This window comes from Pyrus communis, chromosome 10, assembly GCF_041283825.1.
Source record: "Pyrus communis isolate YQ-2024b chromosome 10, ASM4128382v1, whole genome shotgun sequence".
In the NCBI taxonomy this organism is placed as follows: domain Eukaryota; kingdom Viridiplantae; phylum Streptophyta; class Magnoliopsida; order Rosales; family Rosaceae; genus Pyrus; species Pyrus communis.
In genome coordinates, this window is record NC_142574.1 from 1,930,335 (window position 1) to 1,953,674 (window position 23,340).

General features: G+C 37.8%; 3 protein-coding genes across 3 annotated transcripts; 1 reads left to right on the forward strand and 2 right to left on the reverse strand.

The window, feature by feature from the left end:
- Positions 1 to 13,126: 13,126 nt before the first annotated feature.
- Positions 13,127 to 14,855, forward strand: LOC137728899 (protein BYPASS1-LIKE-like). The gene has a single exon (XM_068467691.2). The coding sequence runs from the start codon at positions 13,345 to 13,347 to the stop codon at positions 14,542 to 14,544; it is 1,200 nt and encodes a 399-aa protein (XP_068323792.1). The 5' UTR covers positions 13,127 to 13,344; the 3' UTR covers positions 14,545 to 14,855.
- Positions 14,856 to 18,345: 3,490 nt separating this feature from the next.
- LOC137727581 (uncharacterized) lies at positions 18,346 to 20,048 on the reverse strand. The gene is made up of 2 exons (XM_068466421.2): positions 19,815 to 20,048; positions 18,346 to 19,730 (listed from the first exon to the last, which is right to left on the reverse strand). Exons 1-2 carry the CDS (start codon positions 19,960 to 19,962, stop codon positions 18,469 to 18,471), a joined length of 1,410 nt encoding a protein of 469 aa, XP_068322522.2. The 5' UTR covers positions 19,963 to 20,048; the 3' UTR covers positions 18,346 to 18,468.
- A 1,477-nt stretch (positions 20,049 to 21,525) lies between these two features.
- LOC137727264 (uncharacterized) lies at positions 21,526 to 23,340 on the reverse strand. The gene is made up of 4 exons (XM_068466113.2): positions 23,096 to 23,340; positions 22,890 to 23,005; positions 22,300 to 22,725; positions 21,526 to 21,825 (listed from the first exon to the last, which is right to left on the reverse strand). Exons 1-4 carry the CDS (start codon positions 23,223 to 23,225, stop codon positions 21,757 to 21,759), a joined length of 741 nt encoding a protein of 246 aa, XP_068322214.2. The 5' UTR covers positions 23,226 to 23,340; the 3' UTR covers positions 21,526 to 21,756.

The window sequence follows — 23,340 nt, forward strand, 5'->3', positions numbered from 1 at the left end:
GCACAAAGATTGTTTCCATAAATCAATTTGTTGAAAAGAATTTACTGAGCAGTTATCGGTCTAGTAGTATTTTTCTTTTTCATGCTATGAAGAGACTTCAAGTTCAGTATGTCTCATTCACTTATTTTAAATTGTCAATGATATTTATTCTTGACTGCTTATGTAAAAATTACTTTGCTCCTAAACGGTTTTAATGAAATGCTTTAATAAGAAACCTGGCAAAATTTCTATTGAAAATATGAGTGCTTGAAAATAGAAGCGTCGACAAAGCGTTTCCCCAAAAACACTCAAAGTATTTTTGTCGAGCGTAGTTAGAAGTGTTTTTTTTTTTTTGTTGTTAAAAACGTTTTATTTTTTATTTTTGTCATTTCGGAAGCAATCATGCAACGAAGCCTTAAATTATTTAATACAAATGAATGACACATGAATGACATCATCAATATAAAAAAGTAAATGGCATCATCGAAAATTTTAAAATAAAAAGACAATTTGAAAGAAGAACACTAGCGAGAGTGGTACAAGCCTCCGAATGAGATCGCATCTGTTTCTCGTATATCGTGTGGTTAGTTTTCGTCAGGTACTTTTTATATTCAATTTTAAATGAAAAAATCGATAATGATTTCTGATCGCACGATATATAATAAATGGATGTGATTAGAGAATTTCCAAGATCCTCACAAAGAGGATCCGGCGAGAATCCTTTCTCCACACTTCCCACTCCATCCATCAAATCATTTAACAAATTGACCAATTCCAAAAGAGAATCAAAAGCTCATGTTCCTCTCGAAGCTCTTGACTCTTCTTCAACTTGAAAACTACATTTACTTGTGGTCCAAGAAACAACCCATATATAATATATGAATGAAAATGAAAGCTGCAATTTGTCTATCTTTGTTACCTTTTCCCCTTCTTTAACATGTGCTTAATTGTTTGAAGTGATCAAACTTAAATATAATATTTGATTGAGTGAATGATGGGTCTCTTTCTTTGTTTAGAAAGATACACAAACAGAAGCTAACTGCGTTTCACAATTTACATCTTTGATGTGATTTTTCTAAATATTGAAATTGTATTAATTTATTTCTACAATTTAATAATAATATTTGATTTTTTATGAAATTAATGATATAATAAGCACGTTACTGATTGAATTCATATTTAAGTCACATTTGTAACACACTGATAAAGAAATCATCAATATAATGAAAGAATAGACGCTTATTCAGATATAAAATATAAATGAATATAATATCAAATAGGGAGTTTTAATGAAAATGGCTTGAGCCAACAAATATTTAACCAAAAACCATCCCAAAATGTTATTTAATCAAAAGGGTTCAAAGTTTAATAAAAAAAACTATCCAAAACTATTGTTCACGGGCCAACAAATATTCTACCAAGTCCATGCACCACCATAAGGACCAAAACTATTGGCACTATCTTGGGAATGTCTCCGCCTCCTCATCTTCTTTTTCCTTTTCGTATTTCCTTTAGCCACTTTCCTCATGCCTACTCTCCTCTTGCCTTGAGCCATTTTCTTCATATTTGATCTTCTTCCCCACCTCCCCATTTTCTTTTCCCTTCTTACTTGACTTCTCTTTAAATAAAGCTTTATTCTTCTGTCTTGATGATTGCCCACTGTCACCTGCAGCAGAATCATGTCCTCGCAGCAGGGGATCATCTTCATCATCTAACTGCCAATTGCCCGGTAATTCCCCAATTTCAAAAACAACCAAATCAAAGTTCAAATCAAAGTTGAAAAAGGAAGCATTCATCGAAACAAAGCCGCCAAACACAAGTTCAAAGAAGTTTAATGGCAGAAACTTGTGAAAAAGTGTCTGAAAAAAAAAAAAACCAAAACATAAAATTATTTCCGGAGAACCCAAAACATAACACTGTTTCTGGAAAAAAAAAAAAAAATCAGATACAGTGTTTGTTTTGTTTGGCACAAATAAACACTGTATCTGGAAAGAAAAGAATCAAATTCCAAAAACAGTAACTTAAATTCCAAAAACAGTAACTTAAATTTCAGAAACATTGACCTAGATTCCAGAAATAGTCTATGTTTTAACCTTTGACTGTTTCTTTTCTTTCATGCATCAGTTGATTATATTTAAGAAATAAGGTACTTAATTTTCTTTGAATCCAAATACAATGAATTTCACTATTTCTTTTCTAACTTATATTTAAGAAACAATGTGTCTATTTCATTTGGATCCAGAAACAATGACTTATATTTCAGAAACAGTGTTACTTAAAATCCAGAGACAATTTATTTTTACAGTTTAGAAACAGTGACCCGTCGTTATTGTTGAATAGCATGCAAATCTCAAATTTATATTCTGGAGAAACAAACGATGAACTCCACTGATGAAGAAAAATTGAAAAACAGTATCTCGAATACACTGAATAATAACGACGATCACATTTCAACGAAATAATACAAAATATAGCACGAGGATCTATATTTTTGTTTCAAAGAAAAAGAAAAAGGTTTGTAAAACAACGATGAATTCCATTAACAACGAAAATCTAGAACTCAACCTAAAAAAGTTAGGGATAAAATTGACAAATCATGATTTATTATAGTTGGGCCATTTTTAGTTGGACTACTTTAATATGGGTCTTGTATTAATCATTAAACAAAACTTATAACATGATTTTTTATTAAAATTAAAACTTTTCAAGCTCTTTTCATTAGTTTTCCTTATCCAATACAATGTAAGAAAATTGAAACTTAAACGCCTTAAATCTAAAAAGTAAAAATTGTAATTAGCCTAAAAAGAAAAAACTTTGTAAATATTGATTTCTTGATACATTAGGGCGTAATTGGATCCACTTCGGACTTTAGTGTCCAGAGCCTAAGGATCAAATCATATAGGCTGCTAATTGATGTGTAAAAGAAATCAGACTCATTGGTTTTGTATAGTGACTCAGAAAAATGAGTTAATAAGAACCGTTGAATTGAATTTGTACCGTCTAAATGAAGCTCGGGACAGTAAAATCCGGAATGGATCCAATTCGCATTAGGGCAGAGACATATCCCAGATTTGATGTAAAAAGGTGGGGTGTGAAAAGAGCCAGAGCATGCATATATGTATCTTTCCATAAAAGCATGCATATATGTATATTATATTCTGGACTGGGGGGACAACTTGGGGTTTCGCAATTTAATTACACGGACCGGTAACTTGTGGCTGCGTATGATCATAGGTCCACCGCACCACGTACACACGTATAGAAGACTTTTAAGAGGAGATCTCCAATTCTTTACTCAAAATAAAAACAAAAATTAGTTATGTAGTTCACATTACTTTAAATTCAATAATCTGAAATGTTCATCTTTTAAGTTGGATCTTATAGGTCATTTTTGTAAAATATCAGCTAAATTGAAAATTTTTGAGATATTGAATTGAGTTTAAAAAAATTGATGAACACATTGTTATATAAAAAACAATGAAATTTCATAATGATAATTAAATGGGCAAATGATTTCGAATTAAATTGAATTTTTGTAAGAATAATCTATGAATCAAGACTTACAAAATAGACGGTTCGGATTATTGAAGTTCGATGTGAAATATGCCATATTATTAATACCCACTTTTACCCGGAAATTCCTTTGAATAAAGGGACTGCATACATATATTATGAGGAATTACATCAATAACCACAACAAGTGATTCGATGAAAATGCAGTAGAATTTCAAGTGAAGTTTGCTTTTTGATTTTGAGTTTGAGGCACAAAATTGGCAAAATAAGGATGATTATTTAGTTAAGAGTTTTGAGATGACATGTATCATTTGTCTGTGATAGAAATAGATGAAATACCTTTAATCTTTTTAGACCCCATTAAAAATCCTACCTATGAGGTGTGGGATACCTCAGCCTTCAGTAAAAAAAGGGAATTATATCCATGGGATTAGAGTACTATGGATGGACCCTTCTATGTATCAAAATGACTTGGATTAGTGGCCATTACCCCCAAATACGACGCACAACCACAAACTCAACCCCTTCTGTGTTTGGGGGTGATAGTGACCAATACTTGATGGAAGCCATGTTTTCATGACCTTCTATTAAGGTTGGAGATAAAGTAAGTACTATTAATTTAACAAAAATTTAGTTAAGGCTTAACAGATCCGACATTTTCGATAGATTGCGTGCTTGTTTGGAATATTTAAAAAGATTGAAATCAATTTAGAATGACACTAAAAAGTTGAGGGTTTATCCTCTGTATTATCATGAAAGCTGAAATTGTTATTGTCGATCAATGTATAGCAATCATATAAAATGTAAAATAATGTACAAACTACAATACTTGGTTTGGGACTATTTTTTAATTTATTTATTTTATCAATTGTAAAACGGGATTTTAACTTGGGACTTCTTCTAATACTAGTTTTGCCACTTAATACTACAATCTAATGACATTCATCTTCACTTGTAAGTAAATTCTTTGACTCGATGCTCACCAAAGAGGAATTTGAACCATGTTATTGTTAACCCATTACAAGGCTTAGCCCACTATTTCACTCTCTTAGTGTAGTAAATATTGTTTGCTAAAAATAAAAAATACTGGCTCTTAAGTCTTGTTTAAGTTATGTATCATAATAAAAGTGATTGAAATTTTTTATTTCAAATATCTAACCAATTTTTATTATAACACTTAATATATCGAATTATATTTTCAGTATATTGAAAAATCTCTCTAAAACTAGAACCAAAAGCACCAATATAGTAAACATATATACTTAACTTTTAAAGTTTTCTTTTGTTTGTTTAATATTTCTATCCAAACGTGGTCTTTTTCCACTTAAATATGTTTTGAATCCTTGTTCTTGAAGTTTGGAAGCTGTGAGAAGTGGGCAATTAGCAATTTAGTATTAGTTAATTTGGAATATGCATGGCTGGCTTTTTATTGGGGATGAGTAAAATGGGCATGTCTTTTATGATGTGGGGATGAGTAAAATGGGCATGTCTTTTATGATGTGGTTATGATGCACTTTCCACGATGTTTGCAATTGTATCATATGAAGAATAAAAGTGAATTATTCCGCGAACCAGTTGGGATGCTTTTAACTCTTCTTTCTTTAATTTAAAAGAATTTTGAGAATCGAAATTAAACCTTTGTCAGAAATAAATGGTACAATATTATTCCACTTTTCAGTTCAGATACAAATGAAAGGTTTTTGGAGTTACTTGGACATGAAGCATCCACTTCTCTCGAAAAAGTAGACAAACATACTATTAAGCTCTTGTCCTTTTTATCTTTTTTTGAAAGAAAGTGATATATTTCCAACACGAACGTGGGGAAAAAAGCACCGAGTCATTGAGAAAAAATAATTGACATGACTGCGAGTATGGCTAAAGCTAGGGTTAGGAAATGCCGATCAAATATGATTGACGGTTTGGTTAGGTTTGATGCGATTTTCTTACACTTTGGAGAAGAAAACCGAACTAAAACAGTTAAATTAGTTTCAAATCCATTCATGAGGAGAAACTTTAGAAAACCTAGATGAATGATACCATATAAAAATATGACTTCTTATATTGATTTGTGCAAGCTATATTTAGGTAAGAATCCTCACTTACTATAATAAGGAATTACATTCCTATAATTCATAAGATAATATTGATCCTAAAAACTATCAAGCCTACATGGCGCGCAGACCGAGTAATTAATAAGTTAACTATGTTATTCGGTTATGTGCGGGGCGTGTCAACTCGTCGGCCGAGATTGGCCAGGGAGTAAAAATGTGTTGATGTTGCATTAAGCGCACTGCTCACTTCTTGATCTGGCAACTGCAGCCGAGGAAGAAACACGTCTCGGCCTTCGGGTTCTAGAGCCTGAAGATAAGACTGCTAGTTTTGCGAAGTTCAATATCAAATTCGGTTTTCAATGTGTCGAATGTAGTAACCTGGGCTCAAACATTGCTCTCGGCTTCATTCCGGAAGTACTTGAGGTAAGCTTTCATTTCTTTGAGTTGAAGAAGGAGTTTGATCCGCTTTTTTAATTCCTCAATCTGGTTTCAAAGTCACGACTGATTACATGTTTTCCCTGGAGCAATTCGGTCATAATCGTCGGAGGCTGTTGTTCATCTTCATTACTGGCTATTCCCTTCAGCTGCCACTTGGGAGCCGGGGTATCCTAGGCTACTCATCGACGGGCCATACAGTCTATTCTTTGGTGCCAACATTTATGTGATTTGGACAACGTGGTGTATACACAGTTAGGAGAATTATAGGTATAGCAACGCTGATCGCATGGCTCAAAGGGTTTGAAGGTGTGCTGGTTTACAGGTGAACTTGAACTACCAGAGCTACGCTCATAATAATTTTTGTTATGAAACAGTGTGTCGAAATCAAGGCGTCGTCTTGCCGAAGATGGCTTGGTATCTTGTACTTAAGGGTTAAGCCTATTAAAAACCTTATGGCATTGGCCTATACCAAGCACTTTTTGGGGTGTCACCGCAGCTGTGGGTATTTCTTGTGATATTCCTATCTGACGCGGCTTTTCTTTCAGCTCGGCTAAAACGACCTTCGCTTTGCATTGATTACAAATGATCATCGGCTTGTCAGTTTCCTCGGCGCTATAACTTGACATTGATTCGACAACAGCTGGTCCAATTAAATCTTGGGGTGGCTTGTTTGAGAATAAATCGATTTTCACTTATGGCCGAGAGTTCTGTTTTGGGATGAATCGTATTGGGATGAACTCGGCCTTTCATTTTCCTTTATCCCCAGGCAGACAAGCATCTACCATGTTTATCGTCGCCGTAAGAAATGGGTCAGTGTCGACGCCCATTTTCTTTTCTGGAAACTTGAGTTTGCCGTTGTCGATCCAGCTTTGGATGGTGTCTCGAAACACGACGCAATTGTTCGTTGTATGTTTGTTCGAGTTATGGTATTTGTAATAAATTTTCCCTTTTAAGTCGTCGGCCTTGGGAATATGATGTCCCGACTGAAGCTTGACAATTTTCGAGATCAGTAACTGGTTGAAGATGGCGTCGGCTTTAGTTATGTCGAAGATGTAGACCTTTAATGTTTTAACGGCCGCTTCTACACTGGCCGAGCGAGTTTTGACATCCTTGGAGTTGGTGTGTGCCAAAGCTTTGCATACATAAGGTTTATCAATCACTATCTCAGCTGCGTCTATGTTGACACACTGGGGTTCTTCACCTTTGATCGATCCATAACTGACTGCAGGGTTCTTATAGATCGTCCCTCGAGATGAGGACTTCGAGATATTTTCTTCTCAAGGCAAATAATCATATTGTTCGACGTGTTGAGCCAGCTCATACATATCTCGAAAGTTTGCCCCCAGGAATTTCTTTTTGTATTCCACGTCTAGCCCATTCAAAGCGAGCCTAACAAATTCGACTTCAGGGAGAGGTACACGGCACCAGTTTTTGGCCTATTTAAACCTTGTAAGATAATCCATTGGTGACTCGTCAGACGCCTGAGCCATCCTGGCTAATAAAGAAACTGACATTTTCATTCCATGCCGATATAATTACTCATGGAATTTTTCGACTAGTTCCTCGAACTTTGGATGGAATTAGGTGGGAGGTTGATGTACCATGCGAATAATGAGCCCGTCAACTAGAAGTTGAATAGTCGCAGTTTATGAAAGTCACAATTAACATCTTCGCATTGCGCAGTGAAACAAGCTACATCTTCTAACGAGGACAGGGACGATTCTCCAGCAAAAAGGCTGAAATTTTCGATTTTAAAACCTTTAGGATATTCGAACTTTTCTACATAAGCTGGGTATGGATGGATGAATTTTGGGAACTTCGACCCCTTTTTTAAGGCCGAATCAATCATTATTTGGACCTCAACCATATCGACGGATGTCGTTTCTGCTCTTCGGTTGAATTCGTCCATTTTGCTGCTTGATCTACCCTTTTTTCCCAGATCAATCATTTTAAGCTGAGCAGATCTTGTCTCGACCGGTAATGCTGGTGTTGGATTGTTCTTTGGAATAGGTTGTCTGGATCGATCAAGGTGTCCAATATTCTGGGAGTTGCTAACCAGGACCTTGAGCAATCTAGTGTGCACGGCGTTATAACCACGTACTTCTTCAAGTATCCCTTTTATTTCTCGAATAAACGTTTGCTTAAACTGTCGAGATTACTTCTCAAGTCGTCTTCGGAATAGTTGGTGGATCAGATGCTTCACCACCATCCTCGTCACAATCCTTTACTATTCTTTTGACAAAAATTCATTTTGTCACTCTGGTGATGATCTCCACATCACGAGCCTATCTGCTGAGACTGACTTCTTATTCTCGGCGTGTCGTACCTGTGGCTTCGGGTGCGACGACAGCAGAAGGATTCTATGTCTGTGACAAGCCATCATGATCTGGGTTTTGGACTGTAGATGGAAGGTTAGTATCTGATTTACCCATTCATGTTTTCTTTTTTATTGACCATGTCTTAATGGTTATGAACTTCGTAGTTTTAGCAATGGGTCCCATTGGGCATGCCAAAATGTTGATCCGAAAAACTACCATGCCTACGTGGCGCGCACGCCAAGTAATTAATAAGTTAAATATGTCATTCGATTGTGTGTGGGGTGTGCCAACTCGTTGGCCGAGCTCGACCGGGGAGTAAAATGTGTTGATGTTCCGTCGAGCGCGCTGCTGACTTTTTGATCTCGTGACTGCGACCGAGGAAGGAACACGTCTCGGCCTTCGGGTTCTAGAGTCTGAAGACAAGGCTGCTAGTTTTGTGAAGTTCAATATCAGATTGGGCTTTTAATGTGCCGAAAGTAGTAACCTGGTAACACTTACTTTTTCGAGAAGGCTGATGAGATGATCTCTACCAACAAGGACTCGAAAATCCTTGTCGACTAAGACTTGAATAGGTAATCAATCAGCCGAGAAGTAGTGATGTTTATCCAAACTGAAGATGCTCCTTGATCGGTTGATTCTACGACTCTAGTGCTGTTTATCCAAACTGAAGATGTTGCCAATTGCCTTCAAAGTGTTGTTTATCCAAATTGAAGATGTGTGGGCGGGAAAAAGAAAATAGAAATCTCAAGGTTGTTGAAAGGTTTCGCGTAGAGCAAGAGTTTGCGCATGGTAGTTTGTGTGTTGAATTGGAAGGCATTTGAATGATGCACTCCCTTCTCTATTTATAGCAGTGAACCTACTTCTGGCTGAACCAGAGATGCATTCAGAGAACTCCTTATCCCAATCTAATTATGACTTGGCCAATCCTAGTTCCAATAGGTTCCTGAACTAGGCTCTAAAATAAACCAGATTCATTTCCTGATTCTTAGCGCCTTCAGCTTTAAGTCCCCTTATTGTATTAGGATTCACCTCTTCGCCTTTATCCAAATCAATCCGTCTCACAATAGGACTTGGCCGACCTGATTGGGCCGCCTATGGCTGCTGGACAGCCCATAATACTTCTGGAAAGGTATTGGGCCGAGAACAAACCTAGGCTCGGCCCAATAATTTTATTTTCTGCTCAAACAGATACTTACAAAGATGATTCCGAATTAACTAAGTCCACTCTAATAGTTACCTATTATTTATTTGACAAAAAGGTAGATAGAATTTCAAGTAGTAATTGCACAAGACTTGAAAAGTTCAGTTACCATATTTAATTAGTTTTGTATTTTATTTTGATTGGCACTTTCAACGCTTCTTAGCAAATTGATGTTATTATTAGTTAAAGTGTCTTTCGAAGCTCTGGTTAAATCTCACATTGTTTTCTAAAAATTAAAGCGACCTACATTATTCTTTCACTAATATTTCGTGTCCTACTTTGCACTCTGCAGGTAAATCTGTTAAAAATGTTTGTTAAAATATTGGCGTGACACGAACGGAATTCATTATTCGTTGAATGTTTGTAAGGTGGGTGCCATGCATGCATGAAAAAAGTAATAAGAAAAAACATTTTTCAAAAAGAAGTTGTTGAATACTTCACCATATTGATGTGCACGTTATTTTGTTGTTATGGCAAACAAGATTGAATTATAATCATAGAGGGTTTGACTTCAACTGTCATTGTCCAAACAAAGGAAGAAAAATAATAGAAAATTAGTAGGAAGAGAAAAATAAATTGAAATATCTCAAGTGCCATGCTATCTTATCTGTTCCAATCTCCAATATGTAATAAAAAAACAAAAAAAAACTGTTATTAACACTTCAAAATTTTTATTTTGTATTCTCACAAGTGCATTATTCACTAACTGTATAAAGTTTGAAGTGTAAATTAAAAATTTTGGAGTGCTAATAACAATTTTCAAAACAAAAATGGGATATTTGTTTGTAAGGGTTCGTTTGTAAGTGTTTTTAAAATATTAATAGTGTTTTAGTAAAAATTCAAGTAGATCATAGAACAACACTTTTAAGTGCTTCTTGCAAGAAGCACATATATGTTGCTTCTTCCAAAAAACACTTAAAGTGTTTTTGAAATCCAAAATCAATTTCACAAAAAGTGATTTCAGTTAATTTAAAGGGTAAAGCTAGGAAGACCAAAATTTTAAACTAAATGATGTGTCATCAATAGGAAATAAGCACATTAATCAACACTTGAGTAATAATCCGATCATTAATCAACACACTATTTGATTTGCAAATTTAATTTTAATAATTTGATATTCCCAGCATTATCCTAGTTTAAAAATACTTCTAAACTATAACATCCCACATCGCCTAGGAGAGTGAATCTTGTAAGCTTTATATGTATATTCTCATCTCTATCTAGCACGAGGCATTTTGGGAGCTCTGGCTTCGGGTTCCATGGGAACTCCGAAGTTAAGCGAGTAGCGTGTGAGAGCAATCCTAAGATGGGTGACCCACTGGGAAGTTCTCGTGTGAGTTCCCATAAACAAGACCTTGAGGGTGTGGTAGGGGCCCAAAACGGACAATGTCGTGCTACGGTGATGTCAAGCCTGAGAAGTGGTGGGGGCTCGAGCCGGGATGTGACAATTTGGTATCAGAGCCTAACCCTGGTCATGGTGTGCCGACGAGGATATCGGGCCCCTAAAGGGGGTGGATTGTAACATCCCACATCGCCTAAGGGAGTGGATCCTGTAAGCCTTATATGTATATTCCCATCTCTACCTAGCACGAGGCCTTTTGGGAACTCACTGGCTTCGGGTTCCATGGGAACTCTGACGTTAAGCGAGTAGCGCACGAGAGCAATTCCATGATAGGTGACCCACTGGAAGTTCTCGTGTGAGTTCCTAGAAACAAAACTGTGAGGGTGTGGTAGGGGCCTAAAGCGGACAATATCGTGCTACGGTGGTGTTGAGTCCGGAATGTGGTGAAGACCTGGGCCAGGATGTGACATAAACGACCTTTAAATGTTTGTGTACTAACCCACAAGTTTCTTATCAATAATACAACTATTATACAAAACTAAGTAAATAGATTTTCTCTGTCTCTCATCAATAATTTTCCCATCACTTTGGAAAATTACATTCTTAATCATCGAGGTGATCCTGTGATCACCTCGTCCTCGGGGGATTGTGAACAATAACCCACATGTGATGGTTTTCTTAATCAAGATGCCTAAAAGTAAGGGATTCTCTAATAAAAATTCTGGTAAATTGCTATCCTTATCTTCAGATAACAATGAAGAGAAATGAATGGGTTCGAATTGAAAGTTCATACAATGAAATGATGTTGTGACGTCATATAATGAGAAATAATTCCTTACATGTAAAAAATCAACCAATGTTCTTAACAAAAAAGCCTGCTTGAATTTCAAACTCTCTTTTTTCCTTGTACCACATTGAAGTTGGGGCAAGGTCTTCCAGAGGCTCAGTCTTTGTTATTATTATCCTTATGTACAAATTTTCTCATGTTATGCATCTAAATTTTTTTTGCTCGAATGAGATTATCGATGAACTGTATTTTTGTTTGAATTTCCTGATGTAATTTATCATTTACTTAGCTCACATAAGGTATTAATAGAGGGTGCGTGAGAGGTACAAAGTTGTGTATGAATACAGGTATTGTAATCTTTTTTGGCTTATTTTTAGTTATGCTTCTTGTAACTCCATTTTAATCTCACTTTGCTCTCTATAACTCAAAAGTTACTACTTTACTTCTTGAAACTTAAAATTCGTTTCACTTTGACTTATGAACTCTATCTTCTCGCTGAAACTTCTAGATTGTCTTCTGAAACATATGTGGGACCCAACACACAATAAGATTATGCCACATGTGCAATAAATTTGATTATAAATCTCCATTGTGCGTTAATATTCAACAATCAGAAAATATTAAGTTTAAAAGAAATTGAAGAAATGAAAAAAATAAAAAAGAAATGGATTAGGCTAGTGCACTCAAAATCAAAACCACATAAGAAATTAACAGATCTAAGAAAATATGAAGCGAATTTTGAGTTTTATAGAGACGACCTACTCTTTAATTCACTTTCCCCCATCCTCAAACAAACAACTTGTGGGAGTTACCATCTCAAAAAAATGAACATGTGTATCATAAACTCATGTTTTACGTATAAAAGAAGAGAAATCTAAACAACTTGTAGAAGTTACTATCTCAAAGAAACGAACATGTGTATCCTAAACTCGTGCATTTCGGATAATAGAAGAGAAATCTAAACTCGTGTTTTATTTTGGTTGAAAAACTCAAAACTCAAATTGAAGGTTAAAAGAAAATAGAATCAAGGGCAGTGAGCAACATGTAGACTGGAGTAGACGTTTTCTTCTACGAACCAGGGGCAGCTCCGTCAATTTTGCTAAATTAAAATGACAGACGTCATCCCGTTATCTTCTCCTTTGGGGCCCGCTCATCCCTCGGCCCCGCCCTCGCTTCACCCTCAACTTTCTGGAAGGACCAGGTCAGCAGGTTAAATCCATCCGTCCCCTCCCTCGCCTCTCCAATTTACGCGCCAACAAAGACCCAGCTGTACCGTCCACGTGTACACCCCTTCCGCTGAACGAGTCCGTCCTCGTCCCCCACGTGGCACCACGCCCCCACCGTCGGCGAACTGTAACAAAACCCCCCTCTAACCCCAAAATCAACGGCCCAGATGCAACTTGTTCTCTCGGATATCCGCAATTAAATCTTAAATAAATTAAAAGGTTAATAAAATATGTTTAAAAAGCGTTTGGAGCAAACAAGAAAAGTTAATTAGTACAAAGTAAAGTAATTAAGAGAGTGGTTAATTTTTTCTAATTATGGTAACTCTAATCTCATCCCCATCCCCTCCATAAAACGCAGACTCTCTCTCTCCCTTCTGTCCCTCGTACTCTCTCACCTCTCTCTCTCCCCTCCCAACACACTCCTCCTTCTCTCTCTAGTCGTTTATAATCTTATCAAATGATTTGAATTTGGATTGGATTGTGTGAGAAATGCCAGCGACGGAATACTCGTCAGCTGGTTCCAACCAATTCGGACGGTCAATCTTCAGCCTCAGACGCGATCAGTTGAATTCAATGGAAACCCACGGCCTTTCAGGTGGCGGTGGCGGTGGTAGTGGTGGGTTGAACCTCGATTCCTTCCAAACCCACGTCGCCGATTGCTTCCTCCAACTCTCCTCCTCCCCCCACGACCTCCTCTCCCTCCCATGGCTCCGAGACCTCCTCGACTCCTTCCTCCACATACACCAGGAGTTCAAAACCCTCCTCATCCTCTCCTCCACCAAAACCCACATCTCCAAACCCACCGTTGACCGCTACATCTCCGACTACTTCGAGCGCAGCGTCAAAGCCCTAGACGTCTGCAACGCCATCCGCGACGGAATCGAGGAGATGCGCCAGTGGCTCAAGGTGCTCGACATCGTCCTCGTCGCGCTTGACCGCGACAGGACACTGGGCGAGGGCCAATTTCGCCGCGCGAAGAAGGCTCTCGTTGACCTGGCCATCGCAATGCTTGACGACAAGGACTCCTCCAACAACACCATAGCCCACCGGAACCGCTCCTTCGGCCGAAACAACAACACAAAGGATCATCACCAGCAGCAGCACCGGTCGCTCGGCCACTTCCGATCTCTATCCTGGAGCGTCTCGCGGTCGTGGTCGGCCGCGAGGCAGCTGCAGGCAATCGGGAACAATCTATACGCCCCGAGGCCCAATGAAATTGTGGCCTCCAGCGGGCTCGCCCCGGCGGTTTTCACAATCAATTCGGTTTTGCTGTTCGTAATGTGGGCCCTGGTTGCGGCGATCCCCTGCCAGGACAGGGGACTTCAGGTGCATTTCAACGTGCCGAGAAGCTTCGTGTGGGCGGGGTCAATGCTGTCTCTGCACGACCGGATTATGGACGAGTCGAAGCGGCGGGACCGGAGAAATGCCCGCGCATTGTTGAAGGAGATTCATCAGATCGAAAGGTGCTCGCGGGTGATCGGCGATCTGGCAGACTCCGCGCACTTCCCGCTTGCGGAGGCGAAGGAGAAGGAGGTGAGGGAGAGAGTGCAGGAACTGTCGAGTCTCTGCGAGGGGATAAAGGAGGGGTTGGATCCTCTGGAGCGGCAGGTGAGGGAGGTGTTCCATGGAATTGTAAAAAGCCGAACGGAGGGGATGGACTCGTACGGAAGAACCAATAACCCCGAATGATCATCGAAATCAATTGCCAATTGAAGAAGAAGAAGAAGACGATGAGATCAATTTTGGCGCCAATAAAAATTGGGTAAGGAGGAGATATGACTTTTTTTTCTTTCTTTCTTTGTATTTAATCATCACTGAATGGATCAGCAAATCACCATATATATTGTGTATAGAAATTAGGGTTTATGCAAATGGACCAACTTCCATGGAGGTCCATCTTGTTTTTTTTAACTTTCCCCTTTAATTTGTGCTGTTGCTGATTTAATTTACCTTTGTATAATGGAATTTCTGAGCATGCTTCTGGCTGCTGCTCCTTCTCATTTTTGTTCAGTTGTTACGTAATCTTTCTTTTGTTCTCTGCTAATTACCGATTATGAGATACCAATTGGGGAATTCGAATTTGTTTGTGTGTCGGAGAGAGAGATTTGAGCCGTATTCTAATCTAATCTGAACTACGGGGAAGAGAATTCAAACATAAGGGGGCAATATGCTGCCCTGGCTAGCTTGGCTACGCCTACGAAACCATTTGGATTCTAGTTTATTTGGGTTGAGCGTGTGTCTCATTTTCCACCTAAATGTTGGAAAATGACTCGATCTCGCTTTTGTCCAGAAAATTATACAGCGGGTAGCACCAAATCAACTGAAGATTCTGAATTTAGTCTCTTTGCTGCAGTTTTCTATGAGGACAAACGGTCTTTTGTTTTTCTTCATCATCGGATTAATGATAACTAATTATATTTTGATTTGTTAATGCATGGTGAATAGACAGAAGAAATAAAGCAAATCTGCTGTTCGATTGTTGTTGGAATTTTCTGCTTGCAATATTTGAATATGCAGCTTCAAGCACAGAACGAAACTCCAAGTTACTCCAGATGAAAACGGCTGATGTCGATTCTGCTGACTTCCATACGCAGTAAGGTTAGGCTTTTATGTATTTCTGACTATTTCTGGTGAACCTGAGATTGATTGGTGTTGGGTTATTTATGCATATTTTCCCACTCTTATTGCAGGATTTTGACTGTGATTTGGTTGTGCGAAGACGCCTGTAAAGTTCATCCGTTCTGATCCTTGTGTAAGGTTTGATTTTGTCAATTCTCTTGGTTGAGTTCCAACTCTTGCCCAAGAAGATGTTACCCTGATTGCTTCGACCTCATTTTGTTTCCCTCTAATGGAAAGAAAGTATGTATCCAAAGTTTCTCGACCTTGTTTCATTAGCAACATCTGTTCACATTATTGCTGAAGTTTATTTCGTCTCAACTGAGTCCTCTGTTTTGAAGTTTACTGTTCTCTCTTTCATTGTTTCTGTTCTTACCGTGTTCCTCTCCGTAAAGCTTGCCTTATCTGTCTCTCCATTGTTTCGAAAGTGGTCGGTCCAAAAGACTAGTTTTCCTACTGATGTTACTTGGTGTACAGGGTTCGATTTGATCTCCACCTAAGGATGTTAAGTACAGAGTGTGGTCTAGCTAATTGCCTGCTTTAACACATTGAATCAGTCCCATCCTGTAGCGGTTCATAAAGATAGCAGGTGCTACTACTGATAACTCGGACAGTATGTTATCAGTCGCCTGTACACGCGAGAGCTTTTCCTAACCGTTAATGGATCAGCGGCCAAGATTCGCTCACGCATGAGTGGGCGACAGAACATATTTTGACTTGCACTAGATACACATAACCAATCTTCTGCATCGAATTGAGCCGCTTGGAAATTTGGAATCGGTCTTTGTGAAGATTTCCTCTAGCTATTGTATATAAAAATAGGTTTTGGGTCATCCTGTCACCGACTTATCCTGAATTCGAATGGGGAGGAATAATAATGCAGTTGGTAGACTGTAAACATCACGACTGCTGAGAGCAGTTTAGCCTCTTCTCTTGCGTACCTACCTCGTCGAAACGAGAGGCTGCCAAGGGAAGGCAGTGGGCCCTACAAAAACAACAGTCTTAGAACGCCAGTGCGACTAATTTTGTGTTTAGTTTATTGAGTTGATCCTAACAACATCAAAATTTTATCTTACTAAATGAGATCAATTGTATAATTTTAGAACATCAATGCAATCGATTTTGTGTGAAAAATAACTTAACCTTAATTTTCTAAATTAAGAATTTGTAAGTAGCTATCAAAGAGCTGTTGTTAAATGTAGGGTTTAAATGCTAAAAGTAAGTTTTTGTCTTTTGTGTTGGTTGTATTGATTGATGGAGTTGATGAGAGGTGGGTTCATGAATTTGCACCTAGCTTCTTGCCATTTTAATTCTCATACATTTTCATCCTGTTTTATTTGTGTCGTTACGAATAAACTATATTAATATTTTATATTATTATTGTTTTTGTTTTATTATTTTTATAAAAAAATTAATATAAAATATTAACGTAATTTAACCGTAATCACAAAAAATAGAAAGAGATAAGAGTGTATGAGAACTGAGAGGGCAAATAAGCCAGGTCCCATGAATTTATGGTGCAGATTGGAGATTGGGTTGGAGTTATGGGAATGCATCCTACTTGGGTTCCTTCCTAGCTGTTGAGCCATAAATACCAATAGCTAGCTCTTTTGCCTTTAATTGTTAGCAACTAAGATCGATAAATTTTTTATTATGATGGAAATATGAATGGTATATTAATAATTTTTATATAAATGGTAGAAAATTTTATTTTTTAAGTTATTAACTTTTTAATACACATATCCCACTATTTGTATAGTAACACGTGGTGTACTACCTCGTGTGCCGGTTACATAGAAAAATCTCTCACTAAGTTCATCTTCAATCTACTCAAAATTCAAATCTCATATTTAAGTCGACGAGTAATATGATTGGAAACTTGAAACTTATTATGGTTGGTTTATTGTGTGGCTACTTGACGAATGATTTTATTTAGTAAGTGGCTTGTAGCTCAGTTGGTTAAAATCATTTGTCTTTGTAACGGAAGTCCTGTGTTCGAATTTCTCTTTACGTAATGTAAAGTAGATTATCTTATCGTTTATAAATAAAATAAAATAAAAAGACAAATGACTTTATCTAATTACAACAACAATATATTTGCGCTAGGGTTCACAATTGACGGACCATAATAGTTTGGTTGGCAACTTGTCATCCACAAAAATCGATCCTAAGACTTTCTACTTATAAGTGAAAATAAATATTACTAGACCGTATAATTTGAAAATGTCTTTAAAAGTTATGTTGATCTTAATTATTCACTTCATTCAGAAATCAGGATCAACCCTGCATTATAAACTACAAACTAATATACACGCATGCATTTATACTAGTCATAATATTCATTAAATCATCATTATGCAGAAACTAGGGATGCACTTACTTGCTGTCGTAGACGAGATGACTGAGATGAGATTTGGACCTTCCTTTCTCTTGGAAACGGAATGGAACTCTTACTCTCGATAGGGTGAGCATTCACATTATGAGAACCTTGTAACTTACCAGAGAAAGGGGATCAAAACCTGACTTATAGGACGCAACTGCTCCACCTATCATGGTAGCAGTTGTTGTCAGTTTTCTTCAAGTTTTGTAATTGTCTTCCATCCATAATTTGTACAAGTAATATGGTTTTCTCACTTTATATTCAATGTGTACTTAATGTATATAACGTATACTATAACCATATTTCCTTTATTAAATGGTTTGGACCATTTCTCACACAAAGGTTCTTACAAGTTAAAGTGGTATTGAAAGGACTGAAAAAGTTAATTTTTAAGAATGAGTTAAATGTTTTGATTTTATGAATCAATGAATATCGAACTTTCTCAACAAAGACTTTATAGCATAAACGTACACAAAAGATCTTTGCCTCTTCCCCATAAATTTGATTTCCCAATCTTCATCCAAATTTATAAACCAAAATAAGTGAAAAATTGAATGTCAATTATAACAGAGGAAGTGAGGGTCGGAGGTCTCTTAACTGTACACACAGATTAGAAGCTATGTTTTTCTGGTTCTAATCCTGTTGATTGCTAGCACCAGCAGGGACACAATAAGGGCTGAACCTGCAATGATAAAAGGAGAGCACAGCAGATTAGACTTTTCCAAACCATCCTTCTTCCCCATATCCTCACTTGATTCCTCATCAGCCACATCACTTTGTTCCTCCGTTTCGGAAGATTCATCCTCTTCCTTTTCTTGATTTTGTTCTTCATTCTTTGATACTTCTTTGATTTCGTTTTCGTGACCTTTTTCGATGGATTCTTGCTTTGGTAGCTGCTGAACAATATCGCCTTCTTTACTAACTCCATCCGTATTCTTTTCGTGTCCAACTTGTGCTTCTTCTTGTGTTGCTCTTCTGTCTTGTGCAAGTTTTGATGATTCGCCGCTCTCTGGTCTACTTCTAACGTGTTCCTCGATCCCCGCCTTTGGCGTTTCTAATTCGGGCTCTGCACTAGAGTTTTCTTTAGCTGTTTCATGCTTAGCAATTGCCTGAGTTTCTTGTGATGACCGAGTAACTTCATGAGTTACTTCAGTGGTTTTATCCACATTCATTGGCTCTTCAGCATCCCCACTGATCCTTGGAACCTTGTCCGCTACAATTTGGTCTCTTCCGAGTTCCCTTCTTCCAACTTTCTCTTTCTCAACTCCATCAGCTTCTTTAACCTTTGCAACTTTTAGCTCTTCACTGTGTTCCGAAACAGATTTTGTTTGGTGTTGCATACTTTGAGTCTTTGAATCTTTAGCTTCTTCCTGCACTACGCCTCTGCTCGCATCCTTTTCGATAACTCCATCAGCTACAATTTCTTTCTTGGAGCCCTCTTCATCAACCCCTTTCGCATAAGTTCGACAACTTTCTCCTACTTTCTTTTTCTCAGGCTCACCAAATTGTTCCTCCATTTCCCCCCTAAAACCATCTTTTTCAGGGACTTCTCCAGCCGCAGGAGGTTTTGTGAGCTGCTGTCTCCCTATATCCACTTCATCTTCTTTCACTTCCTCGATCTCAACCCCACGAATTCCTTTCACCGATTTTGGCATGACAATCGTGAGAGTTGATTCGTGTACATTAAACTTGGCCTTGATTCGATCCAAAACCACTCCATCCGGAATTTGAAAGACTTTTCGGAAACCCCTCATCTCCACCTCTTTCTTGTACATTATCCATCCTGACATAACCTTCTCTTGAACAGGCTTCTCCCCACTGATTCCAATCTGAGTCCCATCTTCGTTTATGTCGATATATACACGCTCTCTTCTATAACCTGCAAAAAATTATTTTCTTAAATAAAAACACATGTGAATACTAAGCGAGCGCGCACATAAAGATAAAATGAAAAGATACCGACCATTGAGATGGGCAGTGAGGATGAACATGGTTTCGGTTTCCTTACACACGAAAATAGGACCGGATTTGTCCTTGGCAATCCAAAAGTTGGTAGACGAAACATGATCGTCTACGCTGTGGGCGATCTTGAGTCCTAATTCTAGATCCATTGGCGGTTTTTCGTGTTAGAAATCAATTTCGGAAACTCAATTTTTTTTTTTTTTTCATAAGAAGGGGTAGAAGAATGTGGCTATTGAATTGAGGGGAATGTTAGGTGAGCATATGAACAAGTAAGCACATATTCATTGCTTCTTAATAAGGGCTGCTGCAACAGTTTAAATCCTTTGCTTTCATGATATTTTTGTTTGCCTTGGCGGGAAAGCTAACGTCTGTTTTTTACACCAAAAACATGCAACTGTCCCTTTGAGTTACTTAATTAAGGCCTTCAATCAAGTTCAAAGCAATGCGTGTTCATATTCGTTATCTGAGCCAGAAAATTTTGAGACCAAGTTAGACAAAGAGAGGGAGGGTTGAACCCGGGATGCAATGGGTTAAAAACAAAGACCTCAACCAACATAATAATCCACTTGCAATTCAAGGCTACATTTGAGCTTGAATGATATCAAATTTATTTAGTTTTTGACAAGATGATATTTTGTCTACTCACAAGAGGAGTACTTTAGTTCGGCGCTCCAAACACGCAGTTGTTCTGTTAAGACTCATTGAACGAGATCACGAAGGAAGGATGAGTGGAACTAGGAAGGGGGTGGGTGTTGGCCTGAATATCGTAAAGTGAGATGGCATGGTCTCACCAATACCAAGATTTTCCTGTTAGACTACATGGATTCAAACAAATGGACGAGACCACTGCTTTGGCCAACTGACCTAGTATTCATGTTAGACAATATTTGAGTGGAAAAGTTATCAAGTTCGAACCCTCCCTCCCTTCTTGATAAAAAGGGAAAGTACTCGAGTAAAAATGATTGAACACCATTATAATCTGTTCAAATGGATTTTAGTGCCCGAGGAAAGAAAAGGACTGAAGTTCACAACTCATTTTGTTCATTCTTGAACAAGAGGAAAGTCCACCAGAAAAGGGTTCATCATTGCATATATATATTTCACTTCGGCCTGCAGCATAATCATCTGTGAAGATTATTTTGGTGGACACTGTGGCTCTCTTCTTGTTTGCAAATCACATTTTTATAAATATGTATAATAATTCGTTATAATCACAAAACAAAAATTTATACACATTGTTCAAACTATGATTTGTCTGTTAGGAGAGATTCTTCTAACTTCTAAGCCAATCACTACAGTGGAACCTCAACTTTTTCCATTTTCCGAAGTCTTTCATGTTTCATGTTGTGTAATTAATATGGAGATTTTAACTATATGTGCACCACCTCCACTCATCCAGCCACAGATCCACAAAGGGTGGTTCAGATGGTAACTTTTCCTTGAAATTTATTTGGACAAATGGATCACAGGTCATAGGAGTTACCCAAATGGTGTAAAACACCTTTCATTTAATCAGTTGTGCCTTTGTCTTTGTGGTGGTGGAGGGATCCAAAGCCCACATGCATGTACCTCCTCAAACTCAATTGAGGTGGGATAACTTTAGTCAAAGTGTCAAATAGGTCATTGGCCTTGTGACTTTTGAAATTTAAAATTCCTCCAAAATTAAAAGTGGAAAGGAGCAGGATAAAAAGTGGAGGAAAAAAAGAAAGAGAGAAATTAGCAACTGATTGCATGCAAAAATTCAAGGAGCAAAAAATGGCAATGATTTCCAAAGTAGGGACCTTAATCTAAGAGCATCATTACACTACACTACATGGTGTATAATCATCAAACCACCGTTAGAAATTACATTACTCTGATGAAGATTAACCTACCTACCTCAGAAATCCAATTTATATTTGACAAACTACATAACATCCCTCTCTCTCTCTCTCCCTCTCTCTCTACAGCACCAGGAAAACCACACAAAACAGAGCCAATTCCATTTGAGCAGCAAATAACCCCACCAGCACCTGCAACCCACAATCCAAAAGAAACCAATCAACATCCCATCAATATTCAAAAGTAACATAAAGTAGAAAAAATTTTACATACATTGATACTCATATACAATTTTCATGTATATTAATAATAACATATGCTTTGTAGCCATGCTTTACTAATCACTATTTTCTTATGTGCTAATTTTTTTTTTTTTTTTTTTTTTTTACACAAACAAAATTATTCTAAGCTACACTAAAATAAAAGATGAAGAGTTTGAATTCGGAACACAATGGATTAAAAAATGAACCACTCATCAAAGCAATCCACCAATTGCATGCCGAGGTTCATTTTATTAAATTTTTTTTTTTTTTTTTTGAAGAAATGAACACATTTTAATGCTTCAGTTGATGAAGAAGTAATAAGTAATAACCAACTACTTGATGCAAATTGAATGTTTGAGCATGTAACCAAAAACTAAAATAATCAACAATGGAAATGGTTACCTGTCTCTGGTGGCCAGAGGTTGGTATAGGGCGTATTGTAGTTGAATCCACTTCACCAGTAGGCAAAGGAACAGCAGGATTACTGTTAATGAATGGGATTCCGCCGCCGCCGCCGCCGCCTCCTTTATCGGTTACTGAAGAGCTTACGCTTGGTTGTGGGCTGGGAGCTACTGCCACTTGGCGAGGATGGAATGGCCATGGGAATACTGGAGATGGTGAAACTACTCCACCACCACCAGATTTCGGTGTTGGGGCCACGGTTGGAGGAAGCTGCGGAGAGATTCTTGAACTTGAACCGGAACTCTGCGGCGGCGGTGCGGAGGAGGAGGAGACTGTTATGGCCAGCTTTTGAGTGTTTTGGCATGTTTTGAGCAGAGAGCCATTGTTGAAGGCAAAGTAGAAGAAACCAGTGCGTGATGGGTACCACTTTGCAATGTTACAAGAAAAATTTCATTCAGGAAACTCAAATCTTTGAGAAAATCACGACTTACCCAGATGAAAATTACTTGTTTTGAAGCTAATATACTGAAAACCCAGGTTCGAACACACAGAAAAACAGAGCCATTTTAGAGAGAGACAGAGAGAGATACCGTGAAGGAGGTGGAGTCAGGTTTGCTGAGAAGAGTGGCTTGAATGAAATTGCAGAGATCGAAGGCTCTTTGGTTCTGGAAAATGTAGAGGTTGTACTTATACTTGTGCTTGAAAACTGAAAAATGCTCAAGAAAATATTGAATAAAAAACAAAGAAAATAAAGTTGTTGAATTTGTTTAGTTTGTGACAAATGCAAAGTACTTACTGACGGAGTCTCCCACATGAACAGTTGGGTTTTTCCACTCTGAAACTCCATCAACTAGTATTGTGGTGGAGTGAGAATGCTGGAAGAGTAAAGAGAGCAAGCACACCAAGATGAGCATGGAGAACTTCATGGAGAGCTTCTCTTTTGAATTTTTTTGTCGCACACAAAGTATAAAGATGGTTTATTTAGATTAGACACAGGTTTTCCAGTCCTTTGTACGCTTGCCCTTTATCTATCTCTGTGCC